General features: G+C 54.4%; 1 protein-coding gene across 2 annotated transcripts; it reads right to left on the bottom strand.

The window, feature by feature from the left end:
- Positions 1-120: 120 nt before the first annotated feature.
- Positions 121-27998, bottom strand: MYH7B (myosin heavy chain 7B). Of its 2 annotated transcripts, XM_040575723.1 has the most exons (42): positions 27568-27998; positions 26561-26664; positions 24574-24717; positions 24313-24469; positions 24120-24147; positions 22923-23019; positions 22035-22058; positions 20575-20667; positions 19728-19791; positions 19508-19606; positions 18578-18681; positions 17866-18004; positions 16906-17024; positions 15950-16099; positions 15443-15613; positions 14540-14719; positions 14323-14455; positions 13753-13829; positions 12014-12101; positions 11427-11544; positions 10702-10825; positions 10063-10199; positions 9380-9635; positions 8579-8821; positions 8018-8194; positions 7522-7667; positions 6876-6966; positions 5864-6253; positions 5328-5454; positions 4757-4875; positions 4323-4519; positions 3804-4153; positions 3070-3194; positions 2675-2790; positions 2347-2539; positions 2051-2254; positions 1840-1965; positions 1511-1681; positions 1184-1288; positions 724-819; positions 445-582; positions 121-338 (listed from the first exon to the last, which is right to left on the bottom strand). In XM_040575723.1, exons 1-42 carry the CDS (start codon positions 27662-27664, stop codon positions 330-332), a joined length of 5826 nt encoding a protein of 1941 aa, XP_040431657.1. In that variant the 5' UTR covers positions 27665-27998; the 3' UTR covers positions 121-329. The 2 variants fall into 2 exon arrangements, with proteins under 2 accessions (XP_040431657.1, XP_040431658.1); XM_040575724.1 differs by lacking the exons at positions 20575-20667; positions 22035-22058; positions 22923-23019; ... (3 more) ...; positions 26561-26664; positions 27568-27998 and adding an exon at positions 20040-20119 and having other exon boundaries at positions 122-338.

Here is a 27998-nt window from a genome sequence, read left to right as displayed (position 1 = left end):
GGTTGGAGAGTTTTGATGTGGGGAATGGGGGGGGGGGGGGGGGGGGGGCTTTTCCCAAAGCCCAGCTGAAGCTCAGAGCAAACCAGCAGAGCAGGGCCCGGGGAGGCCTGTGTCCCTTCTGCCCCTGCCCAGCTGCAAAGCATGTTCCCCAGAGACCCCAGCTCACCCATCCCTGCTCGCTGCAGCAGCCCCGGTACCCATTACAGACACGAAGGAGTCGCCCCTGGCAGAGCTATGTTTATTCACTCAGAGCAAAGCTGGCAGTGGCTGTTGCAGCCATTGGCCTCCAAGGTGCAGCAGGTGGCTGGGGACAGGCAGCCCAGCGCCTGCTACTCGTGCTGGTGGAAAACAGGAAGGGTGTTGGCAGCGCTGTGCAGCCGCTCCCCTGGCTGCAGTGTGGGGGGGGGCGGGGGGGGGGGGGGGGGCTGCAGGGCTGAGCCTTACCTTGGAGGTGATCGCCTCCCTGGTGCGGGCACGCAGCTTGTTGACCTGCGTCTCGGCGATGTCGGCCCGCTCCTCGGCGTCATCCAGCTCGTGCTGCACCTTGCGGTACTTCACCAGGTTGGAGTTGGCTTGCTGCTCCTGGGGGCCGTGGACGGGGTGAGGGTGGGTGGGGTGCGCTCCCCCCACCAACCCCAGTGCCAGTCATCCCAGGCAGCCCCGGGGAGGGCCAGCGCTGCCTGGCGCTCCCCGAGGAGAGCTGAGCAGGGGACAAGCACTTACCGCCTCCTCGAACTGGCGCTTGTAGCTCTTGACCTTGCTCTGCAGCTTGTCAATCAGGTCCTGCATCCGTGTCAGGTTCTTCCGGTCTTCTTCAGTCTGCAAGTGCCCCCAACCCAGTCAGCAGGACCCCGGTGCTGGTGCGAGACCCCTCAGCCCTGCTCGGGCTCCAGCTGCCCCAATACCAGCAGTCCCAGCGGTGCCAGGGCCCTCTGCAGCCACCAAGCCCATGCCATGTGGGCCGACCCCCGTGTGTCCCACCCTAAGCCAAGGAGGTGCCACCAAAGGGGGCAGAGGGACACAGAATGGGGGGAGGCTGGAAGAAGCCTGGCCCCTTGCCCCGCAGGCCTCAGCACCGAGCCCAGGGGCTGGACTGGGGGTTTTGGCTAACGTCAGGGGCTGAGATGGGGGGAGCTGAGCCCAGATGCCTGCGAGGCCTGAGCTGTACCGGGTGGTGCCGTACCTGGTAGGTCAGCTCCTTGATCCGCCGCTCGTACTTGCGAATGCCCTTCTGGGCTTCGGCCATCTTCTTCTGCTCCATGTCCAGCTCTCCCTCCAGCTCACGCACCTGTGGGAGGCAGAGGCCAGCTCGTGATCTGCTCCCGAGGCGGGGCACCCAGTGCCAGCCCCAGCCAAGGCCATGCCACTTTCCCAGCTGCAGCTGAGGCTGAGCCACCCCAGGCTTACAAGTCCCTGGGGCCTGCCCCTCACTGCACAGCAGGAGGGATGGGGCAGATCCAGGACCCTGCAAAGCCCAGTGTGACCTGGGGGCTGCCCCCTGCCTCCTTACCCTGGCTTCCAGCTTCTGGATCTGCTTCTTGCCCCCCTTGAGAGCAATCTGCTCTGCTTCGTCCAGGCGCATCTGCAGATCCTTGATGGTCTGCTCCATGTTCTTCTTCATCCGCTCCAGGTGTGCACTTGTGTCCTGCTCCTTCTTTAGCTCCTCTGCCATCATGGCAGCCTGCAAGGCCAGGGCACAGACATCACCCTGAGGCCGGGCAGCCCTGCCAGACGCAGGGACTCCACGGAGGAGCTCTGAGACCCTCCCCTCTCCTCCCAGCCCCCAGCCCTATGAAGGTGCTGGGCACCCTTGCACCACCATCCCCACCCCGCTCTCACATCTGTGATGGCCTTCTTCGCCTTCTCCTCGGCGTTGCGGCACTCCTGCACGGCGTCCTCCACCTCGCTGCTCAGCTGGGAGATGTCGGTCTCCAGCTTCTTCTTTTGGTTGATCAGACCGGTGTTCTGCAGGCAGAGACAGGCAGTGCCACGAGGACCGGCCGTGCCGGACAGGCTCCTGGCTCTTGGGTGTGGGTGGGCAGCCCCTCACCTGTGAGTGGAGCAGGTTGACCCTCTCGGTGGCCTCCAGCAGCTCCTGCTCCGCCAGCTTCCTGCTCCTCTCGGCCTGCTCCAGCGCCGCCCGCAGCTCCTCCACCTCCGCCAGCAGCAGGTTGTTGCGGCGCTCCAGGGCGGCCGCCTGCTCCTTCAGGTCATCGTTTTGGCGCTGGGTGTCGTCCAGCTCGATTTGCAGGTCCTGCGGGGCAGCGTGGGGTCAGTGGGGACAGGGGGTGACGGGGTGGCCCCGAGCTGGTGGCAGCAGGGCCAGCAGCAGCCCCTCCGCCCAACCTTGATCTGGGCCTGCAGCTGGCGGCCCAGTTTCTGGAACTCGGCAGCCTGGCGGTTGGCGTGGCTCAGCTGGATCTCCATCTCGTTCAGGTCGCCCTCCATCTTCTTCCTCAGCCGGACAGCCTCGTTCTTGGCCCGGGCCTCAGCGTCCAGCGTGGCCTGCATGGAGTCCATGGCCCGCTGGTGGTTGCGCCTGCGGGAGGGACGAAGCATCAGCCCCCTCTGCCTGGGGACACCCGGCCCGGGGCAGCCGTGCTTGTCCCATCGTGGCCATGGTGCCAGCTCTGCCCCGCAGCGATGGCCCAGCCTGTCCCCTCTCCACACACACCTCAGGTTCTCAAACTCCTCATCCTTCTCTGCCAGCTTCCTGTCCACGTCAGCCTTGATCTGGTTGAGCTCCAGCTGGATGCGCAGCGTCTTGCTCTCCTCGTGCTCCAGGGCTCCCTGCAGACAGCAGCAGCTGTGGGAAGGGGCCCCTGGGGAAGCTCTCTGGCCACCCCTCAGCCCCCAGCCCAGAGCTGCAGGGAGCCACCCCAGTGCCTTGCTGAGGTCGCACAGCCCCCATGAGCAGGACCCGGGGAGCACCCTGGCTCTCAGGACTGTCACATCATCAGAGTGGTGCGAGTTGCTGCTCCAGTACCACCCCACTGGCACTGCAGGGTGGGTCAGGGGCTCTCAGGAGCAACAAGCACCTGTGAGCATCGGTGGGAAGCACACACCCACCTCGGCCTCCTCCAGCGCTGCCTGGATATCGCTCTTCTCGCTCTCCAGGGCTTTCTTCAGCTTCTCCAGCTCATGGATGGTTTTGCCACTCATACTGATCTGGTCAGTCAGATCAGCGATTTCCTCTGGTAGGAGCAGAAGGTGTTTGGTCAGGAGCAAGTCTGCGGGGCCAGCCCCTCGCAGGATTTCCCTATCCCCCCACCCAGGCTAGGCCTACATCCCCCCAGCCCCTCCGGGAGCGTCAGTCTGGGTGCTGAGGTTGTGCCTAGGGAAGGGGCACTGGCCCCCTTTGCTAGGCTCTGCTGCACTCCCCTGCAGCCACGGTGAAGGAGAGGGAGAGAAAGGGCATGGGAAGAGGTGTGAGGAGCCAAGGAGACCCACTTGTCAAAGAGCAACACTCCCAAGGCAGTGACATGCCACAGCCACAGCCCTCGAAGCAAAACATACACCCTTTGGAAACAACAGTCAGCTGTCACTCTCCATCTGCCCAGAGCGTCCCCATCAAGAGGACAGGACCTGTGCTGGTTTCCCAGAGGGATGCAGTGCCTCACAGCCCAGCCTGAAGGAAATGGGCCACATGTGGCTTAGCACCAAGGTCTGTTCCCTGCCCAGAAGGACGCCCATCCCACCACACATCTGTCTCAGGGCTGAAGACATGGGAGCCACAGGCTGCCCATGCCAGCAGGGCCCCGGGGAGCCCACAGCCCAACAGGAGAGCCTTAGCCCAGCCCTACCCTGCAGGTTCTTGTTCTCCCTCTTGAGGGTCTCCAGGTTGTCCAGAGACTCCTCATAGGCATTCTTGAGCTTGAAGAGCTCTGTGCTCAGGCTGCGCGATTCCTTCTGTGATGCCTCCAGCTCTGCCTGGGTCTCCTCGTACTTCTGCTTCCACTCAGCCAGGATCCTGTCAAAGTTGCGCTGCTTCTTGTCCAGGGCAGCGCAGGCAGAGTTGGCTCGCTCCAGGTCCACTGAGAGGTCCTCAATCTCTGTCTGCAGCCTGTGCTTGGTCTTCTCCAGCGAGGAGCACTTGGCGTGGGCAGCCTCCACCGCCTCCTCCGCTTCCTGCAGCCGGATGGCCAGCTTCTTCCTGCAGCCAGCAGCAAGGGGTGAGCGCTCCCAGCCCAAACGCCAGCCCACCCTGCTGCTCTGAGGAGGGAAGGCCACAGCCTGCTCAAACAGCCTCGGACCTGGGAAAGATCCATCCTTGAATGGAAACCTGTCACCTGTAAGGAACCTACTCCTGGCATGAGACTTACTTGGCTTCCTCCAGCTCCTCCGTCCTCTGGATGGCATCTGTCTCGTACTTGGTTCTCCACTGGGCCACCTCTGCGTTGGCCTTGGACAAGTTCCTCTGGAGCTCACTCTTGGCCTCCACCTCCTCCTCATACTGCTCCCGCAGCAGGTCACAGTCGTGGCGGGAGGCTTGCAGGGCATGGGCCAGGGCGTTCTTGCTCTGAGGAAAGGACAGCTCATGAATAGAGCAGCTCCTGGACGTGCTGGGATGCAGGGGTGAGCTGGGGCAGCAGGGGAGGATGTTGTTTTCCCAAGGCTAGGGGCTTGTGCGTGTACCATGTGTCCCACCTCATCAGTACCAGAAGCTGGCTTACTGCCACAGGGGTACGCGTGTCCCTTCCCCTGACATCTGTGTCACTTGGAGCCACTCAGATCAGCTGTGCCCCAGCAGCCTCACCTTGGTCTCCTCCTCTAGCTGCCTCTTGAGCTCCTCGATGTTCTGTGTGAACGAGGTCTTGCCGCGGCTCAGCTGGTTGATGAACGACTCCTTCTCCTCCAGCAGCCGACTCAGCTCCCCTGGGTTCAAACAGAGCCAAACAGCCATGTTGGGGCTGAGCACCCATGCATGAGCCCACGCACAGCTTGTGGCCTTCAGCTGTGTGGAGACCTCCAGCCCCGCGTTGTATCCCCAGTCAGGCAAGCTGGGGCCCGTGGGCAGAGGCAACCCTCTGCAGCTAAAGACGAAGCAAGACAGCCAGGAACCCTTCCTTCTGATGTCAGACATCACAGTACGTCCCTCCCAGCACCAGTCAAAACAGCATCACTGCAGAAGTCCCCTCCCTTCCCAAGCCACACGGCACCTGCAAGGCCTGGCCAGAGGCACAGCATGGACACCCCACCCCCTCCCCGCCAGACGGAGCTCCCCCTGATATTTGCCCGTGGGAGAGGCAGGACAGCCTGCACAGATGCACCACGGCTTCCTGACTCAGATGCCCCAGCGCAGGAGCAGCCACATGGCCCCCACCTACCGTTCTCTGTCTGCAGCCTGCCACGCTGCGTGCTCACATCAGTCAGCTGTCGCTGCAGCTCGTCCACTTTGGATTTGGCTTCGCTCAGCTGGTCCTCGTAGGTGCGGCACAGCTTCTCGGCATTGGCCTGCGTGCACCAAGCAAGGCCCACATGAGACCCAGCTCTGCCCCAAGGGGCTCAGTGACTGCATCCCCCTGGGACCTCGCTGCCCTGCTCAGCAAATCCCACGTGCACACGATGCAGAGAGGAGGAGCCCGGCAGAGCTCTCACGTCTCTGCAGTCACTCTCACAAGTAGTGTCTTCCCCAAGTCCTTCAGACTTGACCAGGACAAGCAAAGCATCCTGCAAGCACGGCCACAGTGGCATGGGGACAGGCTATACTTCGTGAGTAAGAGGGACGTGGCCATGGCAGAGAGGACAACAGCCCAAGGACATGGCCGTGCAGAACACACTGCAGCAAGGCGCACTGACGCCGGAGTCACAGCTACCTGTTCACAAAGGAGCTGAAGCTGCCCTTTACAGAGCTGGAACCCACCTTGTTCTTGGTGAGGTATTCGATGTTGGACGACAGGTCGTCCACCTCCATCTTCATCTCACTCTTCTCCTTCTCCAGCTTCTGCTTGACGCGCTGCAGGTTGTCGATCTGCTCGCTCAGCTCCGCCACGCTGTCTGCGTGCTTCTTTCGTAGGGCGGCCGCCGTGGACTCGTGCTGCAGCGTCGCCTCCTCCAGGTCCCTCCGCAGCTTCAGGAATTCTGCTTCCCGCTTCTTGTTCATCTCCAGCTGTGCAGCCGTTGCTCCACCAGCCTCCTCCAGGCGCTCGCTGAGCTCCTCCAGCTCCCGTGACACTTCTGCCCGCTGCTTCTCCACCTTGGCTCTAGCAGCACGCTCAGCCTCCAGCTCCTCCTCCAGCTCCTCAATGCGGGCCTGGCAGAGACAGGATGAGGCAGATGCTCCAAGCACCAGCTGAAGTTCCAGCATCTTTGCTCCCCACAACAGAGCAAGGCATCTCCTCTGATGCTGGGGAGCAGCAAGGCACTGGCCCAGAGCAAATGCTTGGGCTGCTTTGGGATTCTCAGAGGCCAATATGCCCAGTGCCCCCTGGTAGCCTACTTCACTGAGCTTCTGCTCTCCTCTGTACCCTGCAATCCAGGCTGATATTAGCTTCTCATCACTGGGAAGCCTCCATGCAAACAGCCTGAATCTGAGCATCTGTCTCTGCTAGAAGGAAGCCCACCATACTAGATTTGGTCTGGAGAGCTTGGGGACTGTGTTCATGATCTTAGTCTGGATAAAGAGCTACACCCCAGAAGCTGTTCCTCATGCTGGTGCTAGTGCTCACCTCATGAGTTCATTCTTTCATCTTTCTGTCCACCACATTTAGACTGAGGGCTTTCCTTCAACTAACATTGCCAGCTTTTTTCATAGTTCCACTGCTGAAGAGATGTCCCCATGCTCAGAGAGGAACCAGCCCATGCAGATTCCCCCCGCACATTCTGTCTGATGAGAATTCAGGACTCCTGGGCTGTGAGAACACTTCCCACCATACCTGGAGCTCCTTGATCTTCTTCTGCAGCTGGGCCTCAATCACTTGCTGATCTTCAATCCTCGAATTCAGTTGACTCATTTCAAAGTCTTTCCTGTACGGAAAGAAGGCAGAGCCTCTGGTCAGACAAGCACTGTCCTGCCAAGACCCTCCAGGTCCTGAAGCCAGAGGAAGATTGTTCCTTGCACTGTGATGCCCAGATCCAGAGTCAAAACAAACTAACCCACACAGGAAAGTGGCCGCTGGGGTGAAGAGCAGTGCATGGACTGCTCTGAAGGAGGCTTGGAGTGGCCATACTGGCAGACAGCCTGGCTGAGTTTTTCCCTGTGATGTCCCTCAGTACTGTTCCACAGTTCCCCAGCTAGAACTGGACATGAGGTCCCAGCCCTGCATTAGGATCCTGCCAGACACGTTTGTACAGAGGAAGTGCTATAGCACCATGATCTGTTCGTCTGTGCAGCTGAGTTCCTCAGGAGATCAACTCCCACATCATCACTGCATAGTACCCTGAAAAACTAAGCCCATTTGCTTGGACTGCTCAAAGCCACATCCCAACACACCCTGCAGAGAGCACGTGTCCGCTTGGTTTAGGAGTGGGCACTGGCCTGGCAGAGTAAGAACACAGCCCCACTACATGTCACTCACTCACTTTTTGAGTTTCTCCTCCAGCTGCTGTTTGTCATTCTCCAGATCCATTATAGACTCCTGTGTCAACTTCAGGTCTCCTTCAAGCTTCCTCTTAGCTCTTTCCAGGTCCATGCGGATTTTCTTTTCTTGTTCGAGAGAGCTTTCCAGCTGGAGGATGAAGGGAGACAGGCTAGGGAGGGAAAGGACCCCTGGTAGCCACTGACCTCCCCCTTGTCCATTGCTGTGGTAACTTCACCCAGCCCTGAGAGTCACCGCTGTTTCCCAGTTAGACTCCAGTTCCATTCCCTCAGCCCAGGACTGCTCTCCATGGGGTCCTCTGGACCACCTCGTGGTTCAGGGGAAGTTTGGCAATGGGGTTATTTATCACCTGGCCATATTCAACAGGGATCTAATAATGATCACACTTTCCAGATCCCACTCAGAGGCAGCCTTTGTGCTCTCCCGGAGATGTGTGACTCAAACCTTTCCCACTTCGCTGTCACTGGCCCATGACTCACATCATCCACTTGCTGTTCCAGTTTGACTTTGGCTTTGGTCAGTGTGTTGACCTTGTCTTCCTCAGCCTGCAGGTCATCCAGGGCCTGCTGATGGGCCTCCTGCAGTGCTTTCTTCTCTTTCGTCAGCTTGGCGATGATCTCATCCAGGGCAGCCATCTCTTCAATCAGGTTTTTAACCTAGATCAATGAGGTCAAAAACTGAGTGCATCTTCTCTGAGACAAGTGATGCAAAGCTAGTACAGCAGCCTGGCCCATGAAGGGCAGGAGTTCACGTTCAACAACAGCTCGGCACCTCAGCAGCAGCCAGCTCCTCTCCACTTGGCCAGGCTTCTGCCAAAACCCCAAGTCACTTGCCAATACACAGAACCGTTTGCTCATTCCACTCCTGTGCAATAAGGCAGGACACTGGAGGGTTTTGCCCTCTCCCACACCTTTTTGCCCTCTGCCCAGCCTCACCGCCCTCACACCAGCAGCCTCGTCCCCAGGGATTCTCTTTTGTGCTCCCACAAGCACTGAGGCCCCTTGGCAATGAGGCTGTTCTCTACAGAAAGGGCTACTGACCTTGTTCTCCGTGGCATGCTTCTCCTTCTCCACCTTGGCCAGTGTGATCTCTAGGTCATCGATGTCTTTCTTGAGCTCTGCACACTCATCCTCCAGCTTGCGCTTCTTTGCGGTGAGGTCTGAGTTCATCTCCTCCTCATCCTCCAGACGCTCTGTAAGCTCCTTCACCTTGGCCTCCAGCTGGATCTTGGACTTGATCAGCAGGTCGCAGCGCTCCTCTGCATCCGCCAGGTTGTCTTGCTCCTAAGACAGGCAAAAGAGAGCAAGTGCTCACCCACTGCCCCAAGAGCATACTGGCAGGACCAGCCACACTGTCCTGGCTAAGGGTCAAGCTCTCCTTGTGGAAGGGGCAGAGCAAACTCGAGGTTCTCAGGTGTATCAGAAGGAGATCCATGCAGGACCGTGGGACAACAAGTAACACTGACTGGGGTGAAGAGCTAATGGCAACCAAATCTTTCCAGAAGCCGGAAACACTGGACTGACACTTTGTGACACAGAAATGCCACCAATTAGCCACAACTGAGAGAGCAAATATTCCCATCCCTCCCACCTCCATGTGAGAAGATCACCCTTTCCAGAGCCAGGGGACCATGAATTCCCATAGCAGCCCTAAGACAGCAAGTCTGTGATGTAACTTCAGGTTTCCACTGAGACCAACACTGCACTTCAAACAGATTGTGGCAATGAGTGGGCCTCAGAACTGCTAGAGGCTGAAGGAGGGATCTGGTGCTCTCTGCTCCTTCGTCCACCCATGGACCCTGTGCTGTCTGTATGCTGCCAGGCACACGGTGAGGCACTCACTGCTTGCAGCTGCAGAGCCAGGTCATTCTTCTCCTGGATCATGGAGACCTGCTTCTCTTCCAGCTCCTTCCTCTTAGCCTCTGACTTCTCCAGAGCCTCCTTCAGCTTCTGGAACTCCTCCTTGAGGTTGGACATTTCCTTCTCAGTCTGAGCAGACTTGAGTAAAGGCTTGATCTTGAAAAACAGCTTCATCCAGGACCAGTTCTTAACAGCATTGAAGGCCCGGATGTTCCACTGGATAGTGTAGAGGGCTTCTCTGCAGGGATACAAGCACAGCATCGTCATGGGTGTAGATTCCCATCCTCACTGCAGCAGAGCCCTAGCTTTTGCAGGATTTTGGAGATGGCTCTGTTCCCCACCAGCAGGACAAGTGGCAGAGAGTTGCATAAACGGCACAGCGTCAGCACACTGTAGTGGCCTTGGTGGGATAAATGGTGTGGCCTGGCTGCCACTTCTCCTCCATCTGCATCTCACTGAATCCTCCCAGTGGAAGCCAAATTTCCCCAGCCCAGATACAGGGACTCTCCCTGTTGGGCCTGTGCCGGACCCTGCAGGTCCACCTCCATCCCTTCCATTCCCACCCACTGCCAGCCACAGGCAAGACCCACAAACCAAACCCACTAAAACACAGAGGGAACAAGAAGAGGTGCTCACAAAGCTCTGTCTCCCCCCCAGAACTCTACCTCCTGCTGATGATCTTCTGATACTCAATGCGCATGAGGTGCCCACGGATCCTGGCCTGCAGCATGGTCAGGATCTTGGCCAGACGCTCATCTCGCATCTCTTCCAGCAAGCCCAGCAAACCAGCCTTGAAAAACACCTGCAGGAAAGGGCATGAGAACAGAGTCGGTGGCACAGAGGACAGAGAGCTCAGGGGTGACGTGACCTTTCAGACAGGTCTATAAAACGTGACCCAAAGCAGGGATATACAGAGCAGAAGGAATATGCCCTGCATGGGCAGGCACCCACGCTCTGAACTGGTTGAAGATTCACCCACACAGGACACAGAAACAGCTGGGCACCAGATCTCCCGGCCCTGTGCCCTTCCCCTCACGTCACCCAGCAGGGACTAGCCACTGTGTTGGATGATACAAGCTCAGGTAGCAGTGACCTTCTGCCCAGACCTGTTTCTGCCCAACCTGCTTCTCCCCCTGCCCTCCTCAGTCCCTTCAGGGGCCACACTCAGCCCGCAGAGCATCCAGAGCTTCAGCAGAGCTGTGGTCAGGCAGAGAGCAGGCTGGGCAATGACAGCAAGCTGGGGTTGCAGAGAAACAGGAGCCACAAGGTCTCCCTCTTGAGGACCAGCAGTTGCCCGACCTCACCTTGGTGTGACCAAACTTGTACTGGGAGTGATCCAGCTCCAGGGAGCTCAGCAGTTTCTCTGTGGCCTTCCTGCTGTCCACGAACTTGTCATCTGGAATGGCTGCTGGGTTCAGGATACGGTAGCTGCAGGCACAGAGCAGAGGGACGGCATGCAAGAGAACCCCAGCACAGAGCTGATGGCTCTGTCACTGTCCCTGTACCCGGGCCATGCCAATTCCCCTGGAAGCTGTCACTGCAGCATGTGCTGGAGCTCCAGAGTGAAGCATGGGCTTTACTGCAGAGCAGACCCCAGGGATCCCAGCCAGAACTTAGTCCCTGTGCCCAAGGGGACCTATGCAGGAGGAGGTCACTGGCCTCACCTTGCCTGGGCCAGACCCAGCCCAAGCAGGGTGGATGGAGTCAGTCTGGGGAATGATAAGGATCCCAAGTGCAAAGGGAAATCAGAACCAGGATCAGAGGTCCTGAGCCTTTCCACCATCCACCTGCATCATCCCTGCATTCAGCATCTTAAATATCAGCAACCCTGCTGTCTCATCAGGCCTGGCATCAAACTACCCCTGACTGGCACCCCAGAGCCAACAGCAGAGCTCTCCTGAGCTGCGCACACCCTGTGGTGGTGGCTCACAGCAGCCCTGCACAAGCTGAGGAGCAAGTCAGAGCCACAGCAGCCTGCTTCCCCCCAGAACACGTGCTGGCAGCTGGCAAGGGGAGAGGAGGCAGTTACCGCTGCTTGAAGTCTGCGTAGAGGATCCTGTTGGGGAATCCCTTACGGCAGATGCGGATACCTTCGAGGACACCATTACACCGCAGCTGGTGCAGCACCAGGAAGGCATCCATGGCTCCTAGGGGGGAGAGCAGGGATGGAGCAGATGCTCAGCCCAAGCAGATGGGGAAGTGCAGCTGCACCATGGGCCTGAGCTCTGCAAACAGCCTCCGGTTTTGAGCAGGGGTGTTAACCTGTCTTGCAAGCCTATGATGAGCACCAGTGCTGCAGCCTAGGCCCCGCAGGATGGAAGTTGGTCTGAAAGATTCATCTATGCCTGGTGCCAGACAAGCACAAGGCAGCCCAACTGCCAGTGCAAAGCCCAGCTGGGAGCCTGGCAAAACTCCTGTTCCCCAGTAAAAGAGACTGGCAAGGGGCACAGTGGCTTCCACACAGAGATGGGGCCAGGGCTCAGCAGCAGCAGAACTGCTGCGAGGAAAGGCTTGGGGAGCTGGTGGGTGCAGGAGCTGGGCAGGACACCCTGCCAGCTGCTGTGCAGGGATGTCACCCGAGGGACCTGCCAGGGCGCTCTCTTGTGCCATGCATACCTGGGGTCTTTGTCTCATTGGGGATGATGCAGCGGACAAAATGGGGCTGAGTGGAGCGCAGGTTGGTCATCAGCTTGTTAAGATTCTCCTGTAGGGCAGACATGGGGGATGAGGCATGAGGCAATGTCTCTGCCCCTACAACACTTCTCTCTAGCACCTTCCCCCCACAGGCAGGAGAGAGCAGACCCTGTGAGCCCCTTACCACCGCTCATGGGAGAGGAGGGACTTCCCCCTGCTTCGCTGCTCTCAGTGCTGTTCTGCTATCTGGACACGCCCTGCCCCATAGCAGCACCACTTCTGCCAAGGTGGGTGCAACAGCAGCGAGGACTGGGCTGGCAGCCGTGCCGATAGGCACCTGCTGGTTTTGCTATGCCAGAGAGGAGCCAGATGCTTCGCGAGTATTTGTAAGTAAAATTTGGCTACAGGGAAGAGCCAGGAACACAGGACTGAGCACATTTCTGGCATACACCTCTGCTGGTGTCCACCAGCCCTCCCTTCAGCACCCTGCAAGTCCAATGCTGGCATCCACATTGCCTGCAGCCCCCATCTCATTGTGTTTTCCCTGTACCCCACAGCGCTGCCCATGCCCTTTGGCTGTGACAAGGCCCTGCCAAGCCAGCCTGGGCCTTCTGCATCCTGCCAGCCAGCTTTGTCCCAGGTCTGGCTCACAGGGGTTGCTCTGTGAACACCTGCTTCAAGGCCTGTGTGCCCTGGCTGGACTGTGGGATTGGGTCTCTGGGATTAGAGACCTGCAGAGCATCGTGATGGGCCCTGAATTCTGGGATGACTCCTGGATCTACCTTTTCTTGTGGAAAAGATATCTGCATCTCTTTCCAGGCGGCCTTTCCCTCCTCAGAGGCTCAGCCTGTCCAGGACCAGCTCTGGAAAGCCTCAGTGTGGGGCAACTTCTCACCACAGACACCTTCCCCAAGGTCTGTGACTTGTCCAGAAGGAAGAAAATCACATGCTTCCCTGGACAGGGCTGGGTCAGGGACCTTGCCCTCAGGAAACTCCTTGGCTACCAGAGCTGTCAGTGGACCTAACAGAAATGCTGCCCTCTTTGAACCATAAAGTTGTCACAGCAGGACTCAACTTTGGGCGCACAGACACCCCTGAGCTGTTTTTCAGTTGCTTAAGCTCCGGGGTGGACAAATAACTCCTGTTTTGAGCATGGGATCAGGGGTGTGAGCTATCCTGAGCTGTCACATATCCTTCCCTGAACAGGAGAACAGAGAGCCGCCTGCTCAGAGACCCATAAGATGCTCCTCCATTTTCTTCTGCCCAAAGGCTGGCCTTCCCGCTGACAAGAATGAGGAGAGAAGTAGCACAGACTTAAAGTGATGTTCATGTAATACATTATCTAAACATCACTACAAGTCTTAACTGCCGCTCTCTCAAAGGCGAAGGAGCTGCCGGGCAGCACAGGCATCACGCAGGCAGAAGCAGCACCAGCCCCAGTTCAAAGGGAGCCATCACTCTCCCAGCCTGGAGCCTCATGTCCTTCCCTAGCAGCACGGGGACAGGGCCTCTGCCAGGATCAGAGCCAACCTTTGCCAGGGGCAAGAAGATATTCAGGAGCTTTTGCCTAGCCAAGACAACTCTCTGGAGGCTTTGGGGTTCTTCAAGGCCCAGGAGTTGGTGTGTAAGACACCCTGGAGTCTTGAAAGGGAAGCGGGATTGATACTGGGATGCTCTGAACATGCTCCCCTCGTGGGCTTGGATGAGGGCCTGGCTCTTACCTTGTGTAGCTGGGACACTGTTTGGAAGGAAGCTGCCTTCTTACGTTTCTCCTTGGTCCCTGGCTTGTGAGGTTCCTCTGTAGGGTTGAGATATTGATTAATTACATGACCAAACATGCAATTAATGACAAATAATTACATGTCAGCTTGCTTTGGAGGACTCAGGAGCACCTCCAAGCAAACCTGCAATGAAAATGTCAGTGAAATGCCCACAGCCCCTGCTCTCTGTAAAGTGGAGATGGTAGCACCACACTGCAGAGCAAAACCTTAGACTGCCAAAAACTCCTCCCACAGCACCCAGCTCTGGGTAACAGGACTGCCCTTCACACATCCCATGTTACCTTTGGCAGGGCCACCAGGACAGCACTGCACTGGCTCAGCCTGGTCTTGCCCACCCGCCTAAAGCCCCTAGGCCAGCACTGCTTATCCAGAGCCGATGTGGGTCTTGCCTTTGCCCAGGCTGCTAGGTGCAGGAATGCTGCACCCACAGCTGGGTGTGTGTATGATAAGGCTTTGCTATAAAAGGAGGGAGGGAGGAACAGCTAGAAGGAAGATGAAGTTGTTCCTCACCTGAAGTGGAGCTCACATAGTTCTCGTAAAGGGAAGCCAGGAGCTTGTTTTGGGATTTTTGAAAGACGGACACCACTGTCTCATTCAGGGGGTCTTTGTTTTTGTCCAGCCACCCAATGATGTTGTAGGGCACCTGTCAGCAAACGAGAGAGGCAAAGGTAAGCACAGCTGTGCAGGAGGAGTGCGAGTGCTGCAGAAGAGCTTACAAGGGACGTACCACACCAGCATAGTGCACCAGCTCAAAGTGGGCCTCGTATTTCCGCTTTTTATCCGGACGGGGCTTCTGGAAGTTGGGTGATTTCCCAATGTGGTTGTCGTAGAGCTTAGCTTTGAACGACATGTCAGAGGCTTTTGGGAACATGCACTCCTCTTCGAGGATGGACAGGATTCCCAGTGGCTGCAGGGAAAAGGAGGTATAAATAGGTCTGAGTTCAGTGTTGCCAGGTGCCATCCCAGAACGGGGGATTCTCTGTGCTCCTGGGCAAGGTGAGGCAAGGTCTAACCCGGGAGGTCATATCCTCATTCATACAAATAGTGCAGGACATCTACCACGGGGCAAGCTCTCACTGCTCCTCTGGTGTACCTCAGGCTGCATGGTCTGCCGCTGTTTTCCAGTCAGAGTGGAACTGGCCAGGCCTGCAAGACATAGGTCTTGCCCAGATCCATTCTATTGTAGGGGAGGCCCTCTCCTGTATCCTGGCAGGTGTGCCCCTTTCCAAAAAAGGATGGGTGTCCTCCATAAAAGGTTTCCAAAATTTAATACAAGCTGATCTGAATCAGTAAACACCCCAATGAGAAGCAATGAGGGTGGGGAAAAGGGGGCAGAGACCACTGTTCTCTAGAGGAAAAGGCCCCACCAGGTGAGTAGGCCCCACCAGGCTCACCAGTGAGTAGGAATGGAATTTCCATGGTTTTACAAAGCCAAAATTTGTCTCAAAAAGGGTCTAATGAGCTGCAGGTTCAGAGTTATAAATGCAGGCAAAACAAAGTTGTGCACTTGCTACTGACCGGGGGAGAGACTTGCTTCATTTTTGGTCGCAGAGCACCTCTCACTGTTCCAGTCTTTGCAAACAAGCTGCCTACCAGAAATACCAATTTCGTGGCCTGGCTCATGCTTTACCTTCTCAATCAGGTCGATGCAAGCCTGCAGGTCCAGGCCAAAGTCAATGAAGACCCATTCAATGCCTTCCTTCTTGTATTCTTCTTGCTCCAGAACAAACATGTGGTGGTTGAAGAATTGCTGCAACTTCTCGTTGGTGAAGTTGATACACAGCTGCTCAAAGCTGTTGAACTGCAAGAACAAAACCAACCTGCTTCAGCAGGAGGAGCTCCAGAGGTGAATGGAGTCATTGTTCTGCTTTGTCTGGGTGTGAAGAGCAATCTCTGCTAGGACCAGCTGGATTGCTACATGAATGAGTAGCCAGGAGCTCACTGGAGATGGGCCCACAGCAATGTTAGAACAGTAGTAGTGAGCTACTTGTTTATTCTAGAGAAATGAATTCATGCAAGAGCTCTTTTTGTTATCAAGGCCAACAGTTTCCTGGAGGAGATAGAGCTGTCGGACACTAGGGGACCTAGCTGTCTCATTACAACATTCCCTTGATTGCAGAGGGCCTACAGAACTCACATCAAAGATCTCGAAGCCTGCGATGTCCAGTACTCCGATGAAGAACTGTCTGGCCAGCTTGGTGTCTAGGGTCTTGTTGATCCGAGTCACCAACCACTTGAACATACGATCGTAGGTGGCTTTAGCCAGGGCTCCCACAGCATAGACAACCTGCCGAAGCAAACAGAGACGAGGTCATGAGCACTCATGCTTCTCCCTGGTTTTGTAGGGAGTAGGCTGCAGAAGAGAGCTCCTCTTAGTACGCAGAGGGGACAGACTGACAGATCTAGGGAGTTCACGGTTGCCGTATATGCTCAGAGATTAGCTTTCACATGCTCACCAGAATGTTTTTGTGCCCCTGGCCTCGTGAGCACTGAGACAGCCTCCAAGGTCTTGGGATACAGACTCAGTCCAAGTGATACCGTCAGAAGCCTCGTGCATGGCTGGAGACTACACCTCACTGACTTTGGACAGGACTCCAGTCCATAAGGTCCTCTTAAATTTTATTTGGGGATCAGCTTGGACCACCCATGCCAGGTCCAGATTCCTAACTGTGATGTGGCCGACAGGATGCCTTTTTGCTGCATTTGAGTTTCCCACAAGATCAGTGATTTAGATGAGATTTCTACTGTCCAGAGCTGAACTCTTCATGGAATTGGGACTGACCCTGAAGAAGATCCATAGAATTTGGATTTCTTCTGGCTGTGATCCAGCCCACATTGCAAGGACACTGAACTGAAACTCCAGCCCTGGTTAACACTCAAAATTATCTGCCAGCCCTGCCACCAACTTTTGCAGCTACTAAAAGCCAGTAACTGTAGACACATTTTGTTATGGCACTCTGGAGTCTCTTCCCAAACCCAAGAGAGTGAACTGAAGCACAATGCACCCTGCACAGAAAACATTACACAATGGACCTGACCACAGAGGAGACACATACCGGTATGAGTAGGGAGCCTGTGTCCTGCAACACCCACCTGTTCCACATTCTGACCTTTGGTCACATATTCATTGCCCACTTTCACACGAGGATGGAGTAACCCCTTGATGAGGTCAGCTGAGCTGATTCCCATGAGGTAGGCAGCTTTGTCAGCACCTGAAAAACAATTAGAAGGCATGAGGAAGCCAGCAAGTGAGCCATGAAAAAAATATATATTACCAGCTCTTCTGCTGATCAACACTAACTATACCATTTTATCCACTTGCTTCATAGTCTGCTCCAGTCTCTGTATTGTGATTTCCTACTTTGGGTATCATATTTTACTTTTAAAGTCTGGACCTCCTGCCTGAGAAGTTAGAGTTTGTTGGAGATAGCCTTAACAGACCTGCTGCCCCCAGTATGGTTTCCAGTCTTCTTGATCCAGGAATCTCTGTGCATTTTCCAGTGGGAGCTTGGACTCCCATGCGGAAAATTTCAACTGATCAGATGAAAAGCAATTTTCTTGCTTATCTTTCATAGACTCTTTATAGTAGATTGTAGCAAGAAAAACAGCTCTGTAGGGAAATAATTTCTACTAGATCACAATTTTCTTTAATTACCAGGTAGCAGCAGAATCCTGTGTTCACATTCCTGGTGAGCAAGGGCATGAGAACACTGAACAAGGTGAAATACTGGCAGGTTTCTCAACATCTGTCCAGCAAACAATCACAGCTTTGTGATAGGCTGTGGCTGAGACAGATCTGATGCAAATGAGAACACCTACTTCTTGCAAGAGTCTGTCCCCAAAAATGCCTGCTTATAGACAAGCCCCTCTGTGTACACAAAGTAGGTCCAAAGACCTACTGCTAGGGATCTGACTGCTAGGGATCGTGATCACGGACCTTCACAGACCAGGGGTGTTATCACAGTCTGCTCTCAGAGAGTTTTGCATGTCAAAGCCAAACTGGGTGAATCTGGTATCATGGAGAAAATAAATAAATAAATAAATAAAACTTACTTTCAGTGCCGTCAGCCTCTGCCTGCTCTTCCCGCTGCTTTTGCTTGAACTTCATGTTGCCAAAGTGCATGATGGCGCCCACTATTTTATAGGAGCCGTATTTCTCATCATTGCTGAAGCCCAAGATATCCATGGCATGCTGAGGAGAGACAAAGCAGCATAGACAGGATGAAGTCACGGATCTGAGATGAGGGTCGGTGCTCCTACTGCCTCCTAAGGTGCTCTCCCTATCCTGAGGCTCTACCGGCTGAGTGGGGCAGGATGCTCTAGTTGGTGGGCACCTAGCTGAGCAATCCTGCTCCACAGGATTTCGAATGTGAGTTCAACTCTCACAAGATCCATTTGAAAATAAAAAGACTAGCCTAGCATCCACAGCTAGGAGGTTTTCTGAGTTGAGGTCTAGGGACCATATTTCTCATTTTCTCATGGAAGCTCTGTGAAGTGCTTATGCACTACAGGCTCTTCTTACTGCAGAGACTTCCTGTCCCTTCTGTGCCTGGAAGAGGCTGTTCACAGGGGATCAATCACCCTGCCATTTCTTGTAGGCTCACAGCACATGCAGAGCAACTGCCAATGAACCAGAGGGAGCTCATAGCTAATTTAGAGAAGGACAGAGAAAAGCCAGGACATGTCCTTATGAGTGTGGTTGTGAGGCCGTGCCCTCCCTAAGGCCCCTACTTCTAGTTCTGTGGCATGAAGGAAGCGCACGTACATCTGTCGCCATGAGTTCCTCGCCATCATCCAGGTTGTCCACGGTTGTTACACCCTGAGAGCAGAAGTGGTAGTCGTAGGGGTTGAGGGAGAGCAGCAGCATATCTGTAGGGGGGGAGATGTGCAGGGGGTGAGGCCAGACAGAGATGAAGCTGGGTAAAGGAGGGGTAACACTGGATGTAGATGAAGAGGTAAGGCTGCAGTGGCCTCAACTAGATGGCACCAACCAGTGGGACAATCTCTGCAAGCCCAGGCAGGCCCTCATATGGGTCAATCCCTTCTGTGATGTTCCTCCTGCTTGCTATCTTGGGAGATGTCTTGGGTGTAGACTGATTTAGAAGTGGCCATCCATGCCCTTGTGACCACCAGATAAGATTACTGCTCAGCACAGCTCTCCAGAACTACCTAATAAGGTATCGTACTGGAGCCAGCAGCAGGCTCAAGAGCCTGCAGCCAAAAGGCTGACCACCCCAGGGCATCATGCCAGCCATCCTTCTGCAGTGGGCAAAGGTTTCCTGTGCACTCTGTGCAACCTGGCACCTGGAGGGCAGGGCTGCCCAGAGCACAAGAGTGGCCCCAGGGCAAAATCAGGGTCAGCTGAGACTGTCCTGGGGAACACATTTAGGATATGTCTGCCCTGCTCCCAGACAGTTGCAGAAAGGGCTTTAATTTTCAGACTGAAGTGACTGGTTTCTCAGTCTGTGAAGATAAAGGAGGCCAGACTAGACAACATCCTGAAATCCCTTCTACCCTGAATTATCCAACAATCCTACAGTCCTGCATAGCCATCAGAGCATTTGAGGGCCATACCTGCATGGTAAGCTGGGTTTGCTCAGCTCTGTGGAGAGCAGGACCCTGACAACAGAGCTTTTTCTGGCTATTTTCAAGCTGCCACACTGTAGAGGCTATGCTGCAGCTTTTGCTGCCTTACCTTGCAGCTCTGGTTTCTTCCCAGAGAGGATCTGGTAGTAGATGTGGTAGCTTCGCTCTTTGGGTTGCTGGAAAATCACTCTTGATTTTTCCAGAAGATCTAGAAGCAAACAGGGTAGAGGGGTTAAAGGAGGACTTGCTTTTCCCTGGAGCTGACCCAGCATCAGCAGAAATAGTGAGAAAGAAATCCCTCCTCACTGCAGCTGGCACGTGTTACTCACAGATGTCGATGTCTGCAGAGGCCAGCTTCCCTGAGGGGCCAAAATGGATGCGGATGAACTTGCCCTGAAAACGTTTACAAGGAGGTAAGCACTGGGCTTGGCTACACAGGCACGATTCCAGGCAGCTCCTAGAAACCTCAGATAGCTACAGGACACTGGTAATTCCCTACTTCTTAGGTTTCTGCTGATGCCAGGCAAAGTACTGTGCTCAGTGAGGGATAGGTTGGTGAAGTTCTCTTGGTTGTAAGGTGCTGAGGGTCAGTCAGTATTGCCTAAGTCTTTAAACACTGGGTAGGCAGAAATTCCACTCACAACAGATAAATCCCTGTCCTCAGGCCTGTTCCTCCTGCAGGGCAATATGACACTGAGTCTGTCCACAGCCTCCTGTTCATCATGTGCTGGGCAACCTCAGCCCCTGAGCCCCTCCTTTCCTCTCAAGGCACACAAACAGCCATCAAAGCCACCTGTGGTCAAAGAGCTTCACATCCCAGTGCAGACCCAGTCTGGGCTTAGCAAAAGGGCTGATACTGCTTGGAAGTGGCATGCCTGTCTGCCCCAACTCCAACACTCCAAGCTGTGCTTTCTGGCCCCTCAGCTTTGGTCTTGTAAAGGACTTGGCTGCAGCCCCAGGCCGTGACACAGGCGATTCACACTGACCGCCGCACCACCCACTGCGTTGAGTTAGCCAGCAGAAGCCTGGCCCTAGCAGTCCAACCCCACTAGAGGAAGAGCTAGGTGTCTGCTCTGCAGCTAGATACTCCACTGAACAAAAGCACTAATACCACAGATTATGCATTCAGTTACATAAACGCTGCACATCAGCACTCTGTCTTCGTACGACACTTACAAAACGCGAGGAGTTGTCATTTCTTATGGTTTTGGCATTGCCAAAAGCTTCCATAGCTGGGTTAGCCTCAATGATTTGATCTTCAAGGGTTCCCTGGAAAACAAAATCAAAGGATGTGTCAGCTCCCGCCCAGCTGGAGGGGATCTGTCACCAATGTTGCAGGGAAAGGGAGCATGAGGCTCCTTGTCCTGTCTGCGTGCTATGCTCATTAACTGTCTTTAGAGCCTGCTGCTTTTGAGGCCTCTCCTTTTCTCATGAGGGGATGCAGCTGGATTTAGGGGCAGAAGAGCTGGATTTTGCAGCAAAATTCTCTCGGAGATTCTCCTTGCCTAAACTCACCTTTCTGCACAAGGTCCTTAGCCCCTTTCCTAGGCTGCTGCAACATGCAAACCAAGAGCAAGCACACATTGCCACCACAACAGTCTGAAGCATTTCAGGCTTTTTGCCAGGCATTTCCCCTTCCACCAAACCAAAGTATTGGAGAGTTCCAATCACAGCAAATTGCAAATAATTTTTGCAAATAATTTGCAAATAACATTTGCAAATAATGCAGAAAAGAAGCTTGACTCCCTGTGCTAACAAAATGCACAGCAGGGCCACAGCGTGATGGGGACACATTGCAGGTCCCAGCTGGCGTCATCTTCTGAACTCTCTGGAGCTCTTTGGAGAAGATTTATCTCCCCAAGATATATCTCCCCATAACCTTGTTTTTCTATTCATGTTTCATACACATAGTTCAAAGAGACAGAGACAGTCACCACCTAACACAGACAAAGCAGGAAAAGAATTAGAAGAGAGAGAAAGAGACTCCTGCCAAGCCACATGAAGGACAGTGGGGTCTGACAACTGCAGCAGAGTTTGGTAGCACAGGCACCTGCAGGACTTGTCAGGAGAGAGCCTTTTAGTGCCCGCTCCCTGACATGAGGATCACAGTGCCTTCCTGCTGGGCGTGAAACACCAGCTCTGGGCTTCCAAGGCTGGGGCCATGACTGGTCCCCACCTCTGCAGCTCCAGGCGTGTAAAGGGCAAAAGAGACAGGGAGCTGTTGTGAATCACGGCTTTACTAGCAAACCCTTTGATCTATTGTATTTAATTTTAATCTCATCAAAAATTGCCTACGAGGTGCCAGGGGGGCTGCCCCATGGGCCGCCCCAGAACCACAGGCTCAGTCCTCCAACTAGCTGGCTCTTACTAATAGTTTTCCTGAGTGGCCTGAGCCTCATGTATTAACAAGCATCTCCCACCACACAGGGCATGAATGCAGCTGGCCATGTCCATCAGCTAAAGCCACCCCTCAGTGTTGGATGGAGAAGCTGGGGGCCAAGGGCATTGAACTGAGCTGCTGAAATGGCTGAGCCAAGACTGCTGTCCCACATTGGCATTCCCCGTTGTCCTGCTGTAGCTCTGGTGCAGCTGAACTTTGCCCTCAGCATTAAAGGTTAAGAGTCTATAACACTTACCCCAGTTTTAGTGGCAATACTTGCCTAGAGAAAAGAAAGAAAATTGTCTTTAGAGTCTGGAAAAGCCAAGCAAGAACCACAAGAAGCATGGTCAGAAAAGCAGGACACGGCCATTTAGTGTCAAAAACGGTCCAAGAAAAAATGGGAGGATTAAATTTTTTAAGATATGCCAAAAAGTTGTTAAATAGATTAGCTCAAGAAAATGAAGAAATGCATCAAAAAGCAAGAACAGTTAAATCCAAACCCAAAGAAGAGTAAAGAAAATAATGCTGAAGTATGGTTTGTCTGATACCTAAAGCAGCCAGTTTGCTTCTGTAAGGGAAAAGCAGGCTGGAGCCTCAACGTGTCAAGAAGAAATAAGCAATTGCAAGAGCAGCTCAAAAATAACCAGCACCAAAGAAATGCAAGAATCAAAACAAAAGCAAGAAAAGCACAAGGTAGAAAAGGGTCAAGATGAACAAAAGAAAAAAATAAAAAGGATAAAAGGACGAAAAGCAAGGCTTAAAAGAGACAAGGTGGGTAATGGCAGCTTTACTCCATTTCTTTAATGGTCCTTAAGAAGATCTGTAGGGTGTGGAAGAAGGAAGAGAAGATGAAGAGGGCATCTAACGCACCTCTTCCAGGCTGCTCCGTCTGAGCAGCCACTTAAAAAACCATCCATTCCCCCTTGAGCAAGATTGTTTCAAGCCTTGCTTGTTCAAAAGTCAGGGAAAAGCCAAGCCCTGGGTGGGTCAGACCAAAACACGCTTCCAAATGCAAAAAGTTGGGGGAAGAAAAAAAAAAAAAAACAAAAGTAAAAAGAAGAAGAAAGAGGGAAGGGGAAAAAAAGGGGAAAAAAAAAAAGGAAGGAAGAAAACAGCAAGAATTTCTTTCAAAAGAGGGTCTTACTAATTTCTTGCCCGGTGTGTCGCCCAAGGCTGCGACAATGGCAAAGTACTGAATGACCCGCTTGGTGTTTACAGTCTTACCAGCACCAGATTCTCCGCTTAGAGTAACAGAAATACACAGATCAAGGACATGAGGCAAAGAACAGGCAAAAACACTTCAAACAGAGACCCTGCCAACCTGCCGGGGCTGCCCAGCCACCCCACGCCTCATGCTAGGTAGGAGAAGCAGAGCACCAGGGAGAGACGGGGCTATCAACTTGCCATCCTGGGCAGCAGTTTTCGAGGCAAGGGCGAACGTGGTGTCCTTTGGGCCCCCGCAGAGGCAAGCAAAACCCTGCTCCACGTCCTCCGAAGCAAACCCACCACCAACCTGGGCTTTGCCTGCCTCTGCTGCGGGGCCACACGCAGCCAGCTGTCAGGGGGTGCCAGCAGACACCGAGGCAGTGCCGAGCTTTGTCTGGCGGGCACACAGCCCTCGCCCTGGGGCTTCAGCTGTCCTGGATCAGCACAGGGCCGTGTGCTGGCTGGTTTCAGCACGCCCCGCTTTGTTGGGGGAGCTTGGAGACGGCCAGGGTGCTGCGGCGGGGCTGATCTTGCCCAGGCTGTGCCCACACGGGGCCTGATGAGCATAGGGTCTGGCTGGCTGCACAGGCCCGGTGAGCTCATCCCTATAGATAGCCGCTCCCCTATTGTAATCCCAGATGACAAAGAGCGGGGGGAGCTGGGGAGCGCAGCGCCGCAGGACCAGAGCCAAGCATCTCTCCTCAGCCCCTGCGTTACCTAATTAGGCTATGGCCGAGGCTAAAAATGTCCGTGGCTCCTGGCAGCGGACGGGGGTCCTTTAGAGTCCTTTATATAGCCCTTATCTATATGTCACTTGAAATTAACCTGGCCTACATCCTCCCACATCACCCACCGCCCCTCCGCCTGCCGATGCCGCCATCTCCCTCTGGCCTCAGCCTCCATCTCCGCCTGCCATGGTCCAGGGACGGGCGCCGGTGGGTGGATGGGGAGTCCGCCGGCAGCTGTTGGGGTGCGGGGCAGCCTGGCACTGTCACCTAGCGTGGGACGGGCTGACAGCTGCCGGGGGGTGTGTGAGGTGCCGGGGGCCCTGCTGAGGCAGGGGGTGCTGCTGGTGAGGGCAGCTGGATGGCGGCTGGGGGCGAGACGGGGGCGGGAGGCGCAGGGAGAGACTTACGTGATGAGCATGGACTGGTTCTCTCGGTCTGCAAGGGAAGGAGCAGGCAGTCAGTTGGGATACCCGAGGGTTTTGCCCACTCCACCATTTTCACCCCCCAGGCTGGCAGCAGTGCCCCCCTCATGCCTCAGCCTACCCCCAGCCCCACAGCCGCCGCCTCAGCACCCGCCATGGTGTCCGGCCAGGCCCTTACTGCGCAGCATGTCGTTGTAGGCGTTGTCGGCGATGGAGTAGATGTGAGGGGGGGCCTCGGAGCGCCGCTTCCCCTTGTAGGCTGCCACCACGGGCGCGGTGTAGACGGGCAGCCACTTGTAGGGGTTGATGGTGACGCAGAAGAGCCCCGAGTAGGTCTGCGGGCAGGAAGGGGGCAGCTGAGGTGCAGGGGAGCCCCAGCACCCCTTCCCTTCATGGCGGGGCGAGGGTGGCGGGGTCCCCCCGGGCGGCGGTGGCTTACGTAGATCATCCAGTGGGAGTAGCGGCGCTTGAGGTTGTAGAGCACGGAGGCCTCGTTGAGGTGCGTCAGCATGGCCATATCCTCAATCATGTCAAACTTGGGGGGGTTCATGGGCTGCAACTCGTCCTCCTTCACGACCCGCGTCTGCCAGAGCAGGGATGGGGGCGTTGGGCCTGGCTCCAGGGCACCCTTCCCCCAGACCAACAGGCTGCCCCCCATTTTGGGGTGGCAGGGTGGTGGCACCCCAGGCTGGGAGGAGCAGCCCTGAACCTGTCCCTCCCCAGGGACACAGCTGAGGAGGGCTCCAAGCCTGGGGGCACCAAGATGCCACCCCCCAACCTTCAACCCTTCATTGTCCCAGCTCCCCCATGGAGACATTCCCCTGCAGGTGCCTCCTTCTGCCCTCCCAGAGGTGCCGCCAGGATGGCCACACACAGGACAGGGGAAATGGCACTGCACTGGCTCCACGAGGTGCTCAGCACCCATCAGCCCACCAGAGGGGTCTCTGGTTATTTGGGAAAACAGCTGAAATGAGACCCTACCACTTCTAGCTGGGTTTGTTTAATCCTGTAAATCCAAGCCCTGGGAAACTATCACCTTACATATCTGGATGGAAGGAGCTGGATTTAGCAAAAGGGCTTGTTAATGCATATGAACAAAATCTTTCAAAGAGATTTTTTTTTTACAGGTATTGAGCATGTGATGTTAAAAGGTGTTAGGTGTTAAAAGCCAGAAAGTGAATAGAAGAACAAGGGTGGGGTTTCTCTCTTGAAACTGTTTCTGTTGGAGCCCTGGATCCAGTGGCAGCAGGTATAGCTTGAGATTTTGCAAATCCATGACAAATTTAAAAAAAATATTTCCAAGAGGGAACAGCAACGGGGTTTGGAAAATTTTTTGTTTGCATAATCTGAAGATCTCGAACCAGAGCATTTTAAACAGCAAAATAAACCTTTCAAATTGACGCCCTCCTCCACAGTAAATTATCTTTCATGGAGGGAAATTTGTTTTCTTTTTTTTCCCCCAATTTCAAAAATCTTTTTAAAACCTTTACACTTTTCATAGGCAATTGTGTACACTTAAATTGGGCAGACATGAGCACTTCTCAGTGTCATTAAGACTAGACAAGAAATAAAAACAACTACGTCTATCATTTACTGCCAGGTCAGCACCTTGTTCTTTTCCCCATTTTACACCAGCGCAAGTCTCTGCACAGCAGCAACGCTGCATGGGCATGCAACTCCCATAGCCGAGAAGGGAATATTAATTAAGCCCATTTGTGGCTATTCATAATGGATGTTATCTTGAGAAATACCAGCTGATGGCTGCCTGCTTTGCCTTCCCCCCACTACTGCGGAGCTGGAGCTGCACCTCCCCAGCCCGCCAGCCTCAGCCCTGCTCCCCATGGCAGCGGTGGGAGCAGCCACTGGGCTGCGGGCGGGAGCACAGGGCTCAGAATCAGGCCCTCAGTGCCCAACACTACACTAGCATTTGGCAAAGAACAAATCTTCAGTCATGTTCACGCAGCAAGTGGCACGGTGATGGCCCCTGTACGGTTGTTCTTTGCCTGTTCCCCCAACAGCACCGCTGTCGCTGCTGCAAATTCAGGCTAAAACAAGCAGGACTTGGCTCCTTACCTCTGGTTTCAACCTTCGAGGTTAGCAAAGCAACAGTTCAGCAGCACAAGGGGCTGTGCTGGAGTCGGCCCGCTGTCCCGTCCACCCACCTTGCCCGGTAAACTGGGTTTGAAAGCAACCCCTCGGTGGGGGGATACTGAACGGTTGGCATGCTCAGAAAAATCATTGGTCTATGTGTGCCAACACACTGCGGTGTGACAAACAGCACGGCCAGCCCTCAGGGGACAACTGACTGCTGAGCGTGGATGGGCTCTCAGGGAGAGCTTGGCTAGGTCCAGACATGATCTTGTCCCGCATATCCCCCCTCTGCATACACTTGCTGGCTCTTGGAAAAGGAAAGGTATTTTGCTTACTTGCTTATCTCTGGTTTCCACAGTGACTTTGCCACCGGAGCTTTCTTTGATTTCCACTTCAATGTAAGCTTCTTTCTCATCTGGGATCCAAGCACGCTTCTTTCCTAGAGGGGGGAAAAGGAAAGGAAAGGAAAGGAAAGGAAAAGGAAAGGAAAGGAAAGGAAAGGAAAGGAAAGGAAAGGAAAGGAAAGGAAAGGAAAGGAAAGGAAAGGAAAGGAAAGGAAAGGAAAGGAAAGGAAAGGAAAGGAAAGGAAAGGAAAGGAAAGGAAAGGAAAGGAAAGGAAAGGAAAGGAAAGGAAAGGAGCGTAAAGGAAAGGAAAGGAAAGGAAAGAAGGAAAGGAAAGGAAAGGAAAGGAAAGGAAAGGAAAGGAAAGGAAAGGAAAGGAAAGGAGGAAACATATTGAAAGTGTCAACTGAAAGCTGCATCAATGAAGTCTGATAACATGGCAGGACAGCGATTAATCCTTCCTACGCTCTGGGTCATAGGAGTGGGGATTTATTTGCCTTTTCCATGTTTGGCAGCTGTTTAATTTGCCTGTATCAACTTTTAGTGTGACAGAAGTCTGCTGCTTCCCATGTGCTTGCAGTCAAAGTCTAATAAAAAAGGAAGGTGAGAGGAAGAAAAAAAAAAACAAAACACTCTCCTGGTTTGTAGTTTTGTAGTGCCCAGAAGTGTGGGATAGAGCGGGTTGCCTCAGAGCAAGCTCTGCACACCTCCAAAATGAAATGGAGCTGGAGAAGGCTTTGCCACCACCAGTCCCTCAGCCCATCTTCCCCAGCCCTTCTGCCCCTCAGGGCCAGGGGAAATGATGGGCCACCTCCTCCCACACCTCAGAAGAGAAGGGGACAGTCAGAAACCTTCTGAGATCCTCCTGTCCTCTAGGGTGCTGGGGGCAATTCTGCAGCACCTGCAATGCCCCGGGGAGCAGCCCTGGGGAAGGGATGGGGACAATCTCCAAGGAGAGCCATGGCCAAGGGTTCCTCTGGGGCTGTGCCTTGGGGCTTACCGTCAAATGGAATTGTCTGAAGCTTCAGCTGCTCTGTGTAGCTTTTCCGGAGGTATTCAGCAGCCTCCCCAAACTCGCTCATGTCCAGCATAGACATCTTGCCCGGTTGGAGGAGGACTTGCCAACAGCAAAGGAAGAGTGAACAACACCTGAATGCTGAAAAGAGGGAAGGGGCAAGAAGTCAGTGCACAGAGAAGGCATCCACCGCTGGGCTGCTAACCCAGAGGAACAGTCACCAAAAGTCCTTTTAATTTTAGAGAGTGAGAGAAAACAGCGACGACAATACTAGCTAATAATAACCCTAATAACAACACAATCACTGAACACTTCTCCTTCTGCTGCTATCAGTCTCGCACTGCAAGTCCCCGCTATGTGAGCCTGCATTGCCTTGGTATCAAAATCATTCGCATTTAGGGCTCGACCAGAGATCA

Source organism: Cygnus olor, chromosome 16 (genome assembly GCF_009769625.2).
Source record: "Cygnus olor isolate bCygOlo1 chromosome 16, bCygOlo1.pri.v2, whole genome shotgun sequence".
Lineage (NCBI taxonomy): Eukaryota > Metazoa > Chordata > Aves > Anseriformes > Anatidae > Cygnus > Cygnus olor.
The sequence above is the reverse complement of the archived record's forward strand: the minus strand, read 5'-3'. Positions and strand labels throughout refer to the sequence as shown.